This window comes from Hylobates moloch, unplaced genomic scaffold, assembly GCF_009828535.3.
Source record: "Hylobates moloch isolate HMO894 unplaced genomic scaffold, HMol_V3 SCAFFOLD_6, whole genome shotgun sequence".
NCBI lineage: Eukaryota > Metazoa > Chordata > Mammalia > Primates > Hylobatidae > Hylobates > Hylobates moloch.
The window spans coordinates 45,582,628-45,595,494 of record NW_026652281.1 but is presented as its reverse complement, the minus strand read 5'-3'; the positions used below and the strand labels follow the sequence as shown (position 1 = coordinate 45,595,494).

At 34.0% G+C, this 12,867-nt stretch overlaps 1 protein-coding gene across 17 annotated transcripts in view; it reads left to right on the top strand.

Annotated features, from left to right (window-relative positions):
- The window catches only part of PAM (peptidylglycine alpha-amidating monooxygenase), a 278,097-nt gene that overhangs the window by 200,676 nt on the left and 64,554 nt on the right, over window positions 1–12,867 (top strand). For all 17 annotated transcript variants that reach the window (XM_032156751.2, XM_032156750.2, XM_032156747.2 and 14 more), the window contains exons 13-14: window positions 8,845–9,029; window positions 10,133–10,204. In XM_032156751.2, the coding sequence (XP_032012642.1) occupies window positions 8,845–9,029; window positions 10,133–10,204 (257 nt within the window). The remainder of the gene's footprint in view (window positions 1–8,844; window positions 9,030–10,132; window positions 10,205–12,867) is intronic.

The window sequence follows — 12,867 nt, the reverse complement described above, 5'->3', positions numbered from 1 at the left end:
GCAGGGGCATTTGATATGGTGTAAAAGAATTTTTATGTCACTCTAAATGGCTTTTTTATATTCATAAGCATAAACTTTAAGGCTAAGGATAAAACAAATAAACCTTTATCAATTTCTGTTACAGAAATAGTTTCCAACAGCTTTGCTTTTGGATACATTTGCTAAATTTGGGAAAGAGACTTCAGGAAAGCAATAGTATTATTGAGTTATAGGAAACGATGATGGTAAGAAAAAGACTGACAAAGGAGGCATAACTAGATTTGAAAGAAAGAGCATAACAAGTCCCTTCTTAACAATCTTTAAATACATGAGGTAACATGATTCAGAGGGTATCCATCAGTTGTTCATTTTATGTCAGTGCAAAGCCATAGGTAGTTTACTTAAATGCCCCAGGTTGTGTTATTAACCTTTGTAGTAAATAAATAGAGCAGTAAAAAAATCCCTTTCAACACATTACTTGCATTGGCTTACAAGTTTTAACTGTGGAAAAAAATAGAATTTTTTGCCTAGAGGGCTTTTTACAGTTTGCGGGGGGAGGTTTGTTACTTTGGCCAAATTCTATCCTTTTGAGTTCTGTCTGTGAGGTAATATCTGCCATAGAAATTAATGACTTGTTATAGTACTAGGATGGGAGGCCAAAGTGATCTCTGGAGGCCTCTTTCAGTCATGAGTCTAGAATAATTCTTGTCTTTTTAAAAATGTGCATTTTGCTTTAAAATAATACCCTAAAATGACTACACTAATTTATCCTTTCATAAATCTCATGTGGGCTAAAGGAAACACCATTTTGTAATAAAAATGAAATAGAAAGGAATTATAGGAAATTAACTTATTGGGTGAGTCCATATTCTGAATATTTAATTTCTACTACAGAAGCAATATTTTTACCAGTGGGATGACAAACAAGACAAGTTTTAATACATTTAAGTATGAATAAAAGTTTTCATAATAATGGATAATGTTCTCATAGCAGTTAATGTGCTTTTTATTTTTAGACAAATAACAACAGCAATGTGTCTCTGTTTTATAAAATAATAGGCACAACCTCCGTAGATTATTTACAGGATCACAGTTGAGAATGTGACCAGTGAAATAAACTAGTAATTTATGATGTCGGTTAAATTAAATGATACTCTGTAAATCTATATATCTCCTCTCCCTCTTCTCTTTTCCCACCTACCTCCAACCCACACATACAAACACACATTCCCACAGGACACAGATTTGAGCCCTGAGCCTGAAGCCCACATAGGTATAAATCACACTTAACTAAGGATAGGCTGGGGCCAGTAGGTGCCTCCTCCGTGTACTGGGAGAACTCTCAGCTTCAAATTTTAAGCCTTTCTGTTCTGTGGTTACATAGAAACTAGGTTTTACAGAAAAACCGTTGACAGTAGCCTACCAGGAAGATTTACAGTTGAGTGATTCTTCTACCAAAACCAAGCTTAACTGTATTAAGCTAGAAATTTTGAAACTGGAGAAAATTTGGAACTGCTTGGTTAGAACAATCATGGGTAACTAATGAACGGCACTTAAAAATAGACGCTGATTTTCCCATAATAGGGATTCATCTTAAAATACCACGATGTAGGCGGGGTGCGGTGGTTCACACCTGTAATCCCAGCACTTTGGGAGGCCGAGGCAGGCGGATCGCGAGGTCAGGAGATCGAGACCCTCCTGGCTAACACAGTGAAACCCCGTCTCTACTAAAAATACAAAAAAATTAGCCAGGCGAGGTGGCAGGCGCCTGTAGTCCCAGCTACTCGGGAGGCTGAGGCAGGAGAATGGCGTGAACCCCGGGGGGCGGAGCCTGCAGTGAGCCGAGATCGCGCCACTGCACTCCAGCCTGGGCGACAGCGAGACTCTATCTCAAAAAAAAAAAAAAAAAAAAAAATACCACGATGTAAAAACAGGAGATGGATTTAACCACGTGAGTGTCCATAAATGGATGAATGCGTAAAGAAAATATGTTTTACACATACGTGATGGAATACTATTTAGCCTTTACAAGGGGGGAAGTCCTGTCATTTGTGACAAGGTGGATGAATCTGAAGGATGTATTAAGTGAAATAAGCCAGGCACAGATATATTAATACAAATACCACATGATCTCACTTATATGTGGAGTCTAAAAAAGTTGAACTCATAGAGATACAGAATAGAATGATGGTTACTGAAGGGTGGGAAAGGAGGTAATAGGAATTGTTGATCAGAGGACATAAAGTTTCAGATAGGAGGAATAGATTTTGAGATCTATAGAATGACTATAGTCAATATAACGCACTATATATTTCAAAATAACTAAGAGAGGAATGTCAAATATTTCATGATTAAAAAAAATGATAGGGCCAAGTACAATTGCTCATGCCTGTAATCCAGCACTTTGGGAGGCCAAGGCTGGTGGATTGCCTGAGGTCAGGAGTTCAAGACCAGCTTGGCCAACATGGTGAAACCCCATCTCTACAAAAATACAAAAATTAGCCGGGCATGATGGTGGATGCCCATAATGCCAGCTACTTGGGAGGCTGAGGCTGGAGAATTGCTTGAACCTGGAAGGAAGAGATTGCAGTGAGCCAAGATCGCGCCATTGCACTTCAGACTGGGCTACAGAGCAAATAACAGGAGCAGTGTGCCCCTGTCTCCGTCTCAAAATTAAAAAAAAAAAATTAAAAAAAGATAGGTAAGCAAAGTGATGGATTTGTTAATTAGTTTGATTTAATAGTACCACACTGTATCCATATATTAAAAAATCACATTGTACCTTATATTACAAAATTATTTTTTATTTCAATAGTTTTTGGGGAACAGGTGGTTTTTTGTTACATGGATAAGTTGTTTAGGGATTTCTGCGATTTAGGTGCACCTGTCACCCAAGCAATGTACACTGTACCCAATATGTAGTTTTTTTATCCTTAACCCCTTCCCATTCTTCCCCCCGAGTCCCCAAAGTCCATTATATCATTCTTATGCCTTTGCCTCTGTGTGGCTTAGCTCATATTTATAAGTGAGAACATATGATTAAATGCTTACCATAATTTGTCAATCAAAAGTAATATTAATAATAAAAACTACTTTAAAAGTAGGTATATTTTATATGAGATATATTAATATACTTAATGGTAAAATGTTTTACCCATATATTATATTTATTTTTAAATAGTAAATATGAATAATATAGCCTAAATAAAGTTGCACCAAAGTATTATATATACTGACAACATAGTACTATTAATTGTTCTATGAAGAAGCAATATTTTGTGCTTGACTGTGTTACATATTTTATATTCAGGATGATACTTCTCTTAATTCATTTCAAATGTTTAGTCAAGTTTAAATAAAAACAGTATTTAATTAAGTCAGCCAATTAAGCTCGTTAAGTCAGCTAATCAGGCTAAAAGTTTATATGCTAAAATTTAATATTAGTTAGTGGGACAAGGTAGATAATATTTACCAATTTGGTCAGTTTTGTTGGTCATACTTTTCATTTGGAATGGGTCATTTCATTAAAATATGAATGTTCATGGATACCAACATAGCACTTTAATCTGCATTTTTAAATATACTACATGCAAAGATAAAGTTATATGATAGATAACTTCTTAATGTATACATTTAAAAGCACCATGAAACTTTTTAAGAAATGATTAACAGTTTTGTAAAATGACTTCTTTGAAGTTTTTATATTTATTTCTAAAATCAGTATTACCGATTTTGCCTATTTTCAAGCCTAACATTTGTTGAATATAAAGGGGGTAGAGGGAAGAATTCTTGAGCTAGTGGAGTGTTTGCGGTATAGTCATGGAATACCATGATATTTGGAATTTTTTAAGTCATGCATTTCAGATTACTTGGTACTTTATTAAATCTGTATTACATATCTTTCTTTCTTTCTTTTTTTTTTTTTGAGACGGAGTCTCGCTCTGTCGCCCAGGCTGGAGTGCAGTGGCGCGATCTCGGCTCACTGCAAGCTCCGCCTCCTGGGTTCACACCGTTCTCCTGCCTCAGCCTCTCCGAGTAGCTGGGACTACAGGGCGCCTGCCACCACTCCCGGCTAATTTTTTGTATTTTTTTAGTAGAGACGGGGTTTCACCGTGGTCTCAATCTCCTGACCTCGTGATCCGCCCGCCTCGGCCTCCCAAAGTGCTGGGATTACAAGCGTGAGCCACTGCGCCCGGCCTAAATCTGTATTACATATCTTTCTAATATATTTTTATAAAAGCTCTCATGGAACCTAGGTAAATAGATTAAACAGATGGATAAACAGATATGGATATAAATAAATGTTTTCAGAAATCCCACAGATCAATGGAGTACAAAAATTTGACCTGACTCATTATTCAGTAGTATAATATACTAGGGCAAACATGCTATGTCATATGAAGTTGTAAACATTTATTAAGCAGGACTATTAATTCTTCCTTCATTCAACACATATTTATCGAGGGCTCCCAATTTTCAGGCTCACACAGTATGTCAGACCTAAAGCTATTTATACTAAGTATGCCAGTATAAAACAGGAAGTTATCACATAAGCACTTTATTATTCAAGAAGATGAAATAAATGCACTACTGTAATTTTGGAATGTAAGTAATGCCAGCAGTCATCATTTTAAGGAATCATACTGGCATTGGAGAATGTTTAAAGGGCCATTCAGTGGACATAATCTCCCTTCCTACTTTCTCATGTTAATAAATCACTCAGATTAGCAGAGTTGAATTGCATATGTTGATCTCTGTGGAAATTAAGGGTACATGTGTCAAAATACTCCTTTAGGAATACAGAAAGCAAGTTGTTTTAAAATGAGATTTTTTGTTTTTGAATGAAAGGTGAATGATTGTAAAATAAAATAAGCAAACTGTGATGCTGATACTAAGGATGATTTGACTCCTAACATTTTTAGCATATGATAGTTTCTCTGTCACATAGGAGCTCAGAGTTACCTTGACTACAAGTCTAATTATAGATGGAAAGGAATAAAGTATGACTCTTTTTGTTCAGCTCTTTTAATGAAATTTTCCTTGTGATAGCAAAGATTCCTAAATTATTTGATCAAATTCAATTTTGAATCACAGAATTGGTACCCCAAATGAACTGTATTGGTGAGCTGATTAATATGTCTCAGAAAATCACGTGTGTAAAGGCGAACACATTTATATGTGTATCAAATTAACACATAATATATGTGTAATTGAATTAGTGTATTGTGTGTGTATGTATATGTGCATGTGTGTACACACATACATTATGTATACTCTTACACATATATGCATAATTTTTCTCAAAAGTTAATTCAGTACATGGTAAGATAATTCGCTTTTGAGTAAATAACTTGCAACATTAGCTTATATTTTTATTTTTTATTTTCTCAAATATGCTATTTAAAATAATAAAGTGTGATCATAGGTTGTAGAGGACAGAGTTACATTATTTAGAAAGTTACTGATTTTCCTTTATTTGCTATACTTAAGTACATGTGCTTTTCAAACATGTAACCTTGTAACTTGGTACACACTATTTCTAATATAGCAATTGCTGCCTTTGTCTCCAATATTAGTATATAATTATTCTAAACTTATGCCACCTTTTTATTTCATATTCTTCTCCATAATTACTATCTACAATTTTCTTTTGTTTTTTAATTGTTACTTACTGCTTTTTGGTGATAACAATGAATTTAATTTAGTAAGAGTAAATTATTATCCTGATTTACTCTTAGCCGACATTGCACAGTTTAATTCCTTGTTCTCAGATTAATTACCTTTCACTTATTTGAAATGAAATTTTTACTTTTAGTACAATTTTTTTTCAAATGTATGTTAAAAACAAATCCTTCCAAATATACATGTAACACATTTAAAAGCACCAAAATTCTCTTTGAGGAAATATCTATTAACAAGATATTTTATATTAGTTATTTTGAAGCTTTGCAGTATTAGTTGCTTCTTAAATCTCTAATGGATTTTTCTGAAAGCTTGAACTATGTGTTTATCTGAATGGATGGACAGATGGACAGATAGAAGGATATAGATAGAATATATATAGATATCTACCTGTCTTTATACAGATAAGACATGTTATGAAACATTTCTAGCTACACATCTGTATGCATATCTATGTATATTCATTTGAATAGCTTTATATAGCTTTACTACATGCGCACTACACTATTGAAGAAATCCTTTTGATTGGTCATTCTTAAACAATACTAGCATTTTGTTTATACCTGTGTAAGAGCAAGTCTTACAGTACAACTTTTCTTAAATTATGCCCTGGAACATACAGCAGCACAAAGGAGCCCAGTCAGATTCATTTACGGAATAGAATCTACTGTATCCACCCCCCGACCCCGCCACACAGTCATGAGCACATTGTGTATTAAAGGATCAGGCAGTACAACATTGTTTAACTTGTATAGACCAACATTTTCATTTGGTCATATGGTAAGATTTTTGTTTGTTTGCTTTTTTCTTTTCTTTTCTTTTTTTTTTTTTTTTTTTTTTTTGAGACAGAGTCTCAGTCTGTCACCTAGGCTGGAGTGCAGTGGCGTGCAATCTCAGCTCACTGCAACCTCTGCGCCTAGGTTCAAGTAATTCTCCTGCCTCAGCCTCCTGAGTAGTTGGGATTACAGGCACCTGCCACTGCTCCCAGCTAATTTTTGCATTTTTAGTAGAGACGAGGTTTCACCATCTTGGCCAGGCTGGTCTTGAACTCCTGACCTCATGATCCACCCACCTCGGCCTCCCAAAGTGCTGGGATTACAGGCGTTGAGCCACCGTGCCCGGCCGGTCATATGGTAAGTTTTTCTCAATTCTTCTGTAAGCATTTCAAGGACCAAAGTTTTGTGGTAATAATTGTGGAAATACCACTCTAGAAGAAAATTAGAAAGAGTAAAAAAACATTCTAGAATTCCCTCTCTAAGTATTTTATAAAAACATATAAGAGCTCACAGAATAAACAATTTCCATTTATGCAACAGAGAACACACTGGCCCAAGGGACCAACAATATTTAGACCAGCAGTGATAGTTACTTCATTGTGTGTAGTTTTTTAATAAGGAAAAAAATCAGGATACTGGCTGTCTTACATATGCTGTTGTGGGTGGGTATACATTCTCCAGTGAAAACATGGGTATTGACATTCCCAAAAAGAGAAAATATGGAAGGACCCATCCATTGATGAGTTGCAAGTTTCATGAATTATTATATGAATTTAAAATGTTTTTCCTTTCATTAATTTGAGATGTTTAAATGATTATTTTGCTTTTCCTCTCTGCAAGATGATTAAAGGTTTTTAAAGCTAGAGCCACATCTTAAATTCCTTTTTCCTTTTTGCTCAGTTGATCTACATATACTTCCTTTTTTTTAAGCAGGAAAGAGAAGGATAATATGGCAGGAGGCTCCAGTTCATTATTTTTGCAACAGCCATTCCTTTTATAACACATACTGACCAACTCCAAGGCTGTTAAAATGTAATTCTTAGGAATGGTGTTTTGACACCATGAAGACATGTGTAGTGAACAGATGTTTGTTTAGGTTTGCACTTCACTATTTGCTTATATTTCACGGGAGAGGCAATTACATTGACAGGTATCAGATTCAGAGAGTGAGAAGCCAAATGATTTCTAAAGCATAAACAGAGCTTCCCGTGGCAGGGGCTTATTCCTGTGATCTCTCAAGGGCTCTACGTTTTCAAAGCTTAGAGAAATCAAACCCCTGTTTGGAAAAGATTTTTATTTTTTTCCTTCTCTTGCTGATGTCATACTGTTGCTATGGAGAGAAAGTGAGTGCTGCATGACATTGCTGGAAAAATCAACACTGATGTATTTCTGCACATCAAATAACCTACCTCATAGCTTTTTTTTTTATTAGTGTAGGCTTGCTAAAAATTGTCAATACTAATACTAAAATGGACATGTTCCTTTGCCCAAACAACTTTGCTATATAAAAGTCTTGTGAAGGTGTACTTAAATAGTTCCTTCCGAATAATACTAAAAAGAATGAAATATATAATAATCCATGTGAAGTAAGGAAGCAGAATACATACTTTGTAAACTATTAGATTTTTTTCTATCATTGGGAACTTTTTTCTTGGAAATATCCACTGTTTTAAAATCTTTTTTTAACATTGAGTCATTCAACTGTACAGCAGTACTTCCGTCACATCTCAACCCTTAAAAAAGATTAGTGCTGATTTCATTTTGAGTCATTCCTGAGGCATTCTTTTCAACCCTGCTATAAAAGCCTAGTTGCCAAGTCAGACATCAGGGATACACTTTGAATGTCTTAGTGTGGACACATGATTCTAGATTCATCTGGCCATAAGGAAGGAGGCAGTTAACCAAAAACAAGGTCCAGGACTTTTGATCTTAAGATGAAAAGCCATTTTTAAAGACTTATAGTAAATAATATATGATAATTCTATTGAAGGTTTCTGATTTTTACCATTGTTAAGGAAATAATAAAGATTTTCCATGAGAACAATAACTTTTCCCAGTCTATGAGTTTTAGCAAATAGGAGGGGACTAAAGAATAAAAAGATTCGAGAGAGAAAAGAAAGTACCATATCTCTCATCTACTAAAATGCCATTTTCATCAGTGGTATTTAGTAGTGTTCATGGTGTGCCTGCAAACTGACACTCCACTGTTAAGTGGAAATATGCCTTTGACAATGTGCTTTTGATGTTGAAAACTGTGATGGGTTTTAATGAAAGCTATAAAATAAATGCACAATATTTCTACCTTTGAATCCATTGCTGGCAGATCTAATGGCTGCATTTTTCTTGCATTAAGCATGTGTTTTATGTGAATGGTTGATTTGTTATATCTTTTTTTTTTTGCCTGCAGTGGCACGTCTAGTGATGAAATGTGCAACTTATACATTATGTATTACATGGAAGCCAAGCATGCAGTTTCTTTCATGACCTGTACCCAGAATGTAGCTCCAGATATGTTCAGAACCATACCACCAGAGGCCAACATTCCAATTCCCGTGAAGTCTGATATGGTTATGATGCATGAACATCATAAAGGTAATAATTGATGTTTAATATAAAGTAATATATGATTTTGTATTTTATATTTTTGTATGTATCTTGTTTGACTATATTTAAAATCATCTTTATTCCCTTCTTCTGTCTACCCATCACATGTACACACATATTTCTTATTTTCTCATTTTTCTCTTTCATATCCTATATCCCCTCCCTGACATGTCCCCACAGAACAGTTAAAGACGAAAATCTCAGCCAGGGGTGAAACAGATTCATTTTGGGACCAGTCCCATAAATGTAGACCTTTCTTCACTTAATTCATGTTTTCTCATTTCCTCATCTAACTCCTTCCCTAACCAGTAATGGCTTACACAGTTTATGAATTTATGTACCATGTTCTAAAGATCACTACAGTTTGCCAGGGAAAATGGTTATCATCTCCAGCCATACTTTAAATTATCCATTTAATGGGCTTCTTCAGGCAGAGAACAATTATTGATTTGTGAAACATTGCTAGGCTTGACTTTTATTATCTAATTCTCAGAATTGTTATTTAACATATACATGTTGTTCCTCTGCAAAATGGTCATATTGACTGTCACTTTTTAACTTAAAATTGCAAAGCGTACTCCCTGTTTTATTGCATGAAGTATGCTGAGACTGGATTGAGTTTTGCAAGTTCAGTCTTAACATGCTAGAGCAGCTTCTTATTTCTTTCTAGTGGAAACTTTATGAGAGAAGTTAGCATAGCATTCTGGCCATTTATTAAGATTCTACTATATTTATAAAATATGCCTTAAAGTGTTCTTAAATGTTCTTAAAACAGTGCTACATTTAATTTAAGAAAACAAATATGAGTCATTTTGTCAATGCATTTTGAAAATTCTATATCATTTATATATTATTGAAAGGGTAGTTGACCTAGTTATTAAGTCAGATGTCTCGTAATTGGTAGGTTGTTCTGGGGGGTGGGGGGTGGGGAGCTTATGAATTAGGGCATTTCTGTCTTATAAATTCTTAATACTGTAATAAGCACAAGACCCTGAATAGTATTTTTATGTTGATGGACTATTTCCAATAAACTATTTTAAGTATGTAATAAATACTGCAAATTTATGCTCAGCTTCTTTGATCCTTTACAGAAACAGAATATAAAGATAAGATTCCTTTACTACTTCAGCCAAAACGAGAAGAAGAAGAAGTGTTAGACCAGGGTATGTATGCTTATTTCTATAACTAGTCCTATAAAAGTATCAATTTCCAAGTAGGCAACCAAATTGTAAAGTTACTGAGATATCATATGTCTCTCTATATCTGCCTCAAACCCTATGTATTACTATTTTCATACAATGCATAATTCATGAGAAAATGGTCAATTATTGCACTTTAGCTTTGAAAGTAAAATTCATTCATATAATTTAGTGCTGTTTCATTTTCTGTCTTTGTTTTACTTCATTTAATATTATAATTTTTATGTATAGTACAAATAAGTGCAAGTATAATCATTAAAAACCATTGGCGGGCTGCTTTTGAAATCTAATAACCTTAAACATTTAAATTATTGTATATTTTGTATGGTATGTTCATTAAGTAGATTTGAGATTCAAGAAAAAAAGAAATTAAGAATTAAATCCACATCTTACCTCTATAAGTCATTCTTCTCTGCCTTCATCAAGGTAGGAGTGATTATTGTCTTATATATCTATAGTTTTGTGTTAAGTTGCCATCTGCAGAGTTTAAAAAAAGGCATCATTCTTCCCCTGTTCTGTTTATTGAAAGTGGTAATGTTTGATGCTTGTATGTCATATACTGCATGTGCTGGTACTAAAAAATTACTTCCTTGAATCTTGGTTTTTTGCCAGTTGTTTGGAAGATAGTGCTTTGGGTTAGGCATTGGAGTTTGTTATCCTATCAAGTTGTTTTTGGCCTAGGATACACGTTTTTAAATATTAGTTTCATGTTAATGCAAACCCACTTCTACTGACAGCACAAATAGAAATAGAAAGGATTTTTCTATTAGCAACATATAGAAGTTTCCTGTTTCTTATTGCTAGCTGCTATTGGAATTCTTCAAAATGTATTACATTAGTTCTAGTTCAAAAATATCACTCTTGTATGAATAGTTTTTACAAAATTAAACAATTGAGACTTTAGAAAGGGGAAAATGCACTCTGAAGGAAGCATAAAGTAAACTATGATCCTAGGGTTTTTAAATTACACAGCGGATGTTTTATAATATCGCATTCTAACAAAGTGACCTTCAAGAAAATACAGCTTAGCTCAAAGCACTAAATGGCTGAGTAATTTAAAATAGCTAAATTTATCAATCCTGTTTATATATTTGTAAGTAAGCCAGTAATAGCAGCCCAAATATAGTAGTATTCAGAATGTTTACTGTAACTTCTGCTGAAGTTTGTTAAGACTTTCAATGAATTATTTTGACATTTCACATGCTATTTGAAATGTATGTGTTTAAAATAATTTTGTCTTAGAATACATTTACAAATAACAACATATATGAAACAATATGGAATGAGATACCACCATTTAGTAGATGCATCTTATAAAATGGTATGTTTCTATGGAAACTGCAGTTGGACTATGGTTTCCTTTTGAAGTTAGTCAAGTTGATCAAGGGAAACACTGACACTTCTAAAAGGTTAAAAACCCAAGGGTTTTGTTAGTGAAGCGGTATTAAATGTTATATTTCATCTGTTCTTTCCAAATAGTAGGATTTAGGAGGTGTTATATACGCCTACAAACCAGATTCTTTAAAATACTTTCATACCTTGCCATTCATTTACCCTTTTGTGTTTTATAGAATATATATAATATTCAGTGGTGAACATTATCTATATACCCAAATATACAAATATACCCAAACTCTTACTGGTCCCAGAGAATAATTCTATGGACACATAAGAAATTATTTTCCTGCAGTTTCTATTTTCTTCTGTTTGTGAATAAAAATGCTGTAACTAAAGGTATTTAACTTGAGAAGAAAAAAGCATTCTGATATTATCAATTTTCATATTGCAGAAAATAGGCTGTGTTATTCATATGTTGAAATTAGTGGGCCCATTAAAATGTCATCTCTAATGACAGTAAAGACAGTAGCCTAACCAAAAGCCATTTCAGTGGCTAGCATAGTCTGTGTATGATCCTACTGGTCTATGGGGACCACCAGCCTAGAATTAAAAGAGAAATACAGAAATGTACCAAATGCACATTTGTACACATAGTTCATTTGATGCACTAATGAGATCAATCTATCTCCTTACAACACGTAGGGCAAATCTCCTCATTGCTGAAAGAGTATTTCATTCTTCTTAGAGATATTTGTTTGCACAAAGTATCTATTTGTATGCATTCTTTGGAAAGTCAACTTGACCAAGTAGCTAATAAGGGGGCTTTGATTATTCAAATAAATTATGCCATGTGTGTTAATTTTTAAAGTAAGCCCTCAAACTTCACTTTTCACCTTATTTGGTGTTCTGGCCAAAACAATTTGTGTAGTATTTCTTCAGATTGTACAATTATTTTAATACTTTTTAGCCCCAATAAGCAAAAGCCCACATTATTGTGGTTGTGCTAGCCACAAGCTAACAGACACCATCTATGTTGGTCCTACAAAAGATGTCAAACCCCTGTAGAAAACAGAATAATGGGGGGTAGGAAGAAAAGACTTGAGTGGATATGTACTCATGGACAAGCTCTATACCTGTTAGTGGGTACAGATAGTTCTGTAAGTGATGAAGATAGTTCCATCTGGTTAATACTATATATAGTGTATATATGTGTGTATGTGTGTATATATGCACACACACACATATATATTAAATAAATGCTATTTAAATTGTACTATATATGGTATAAT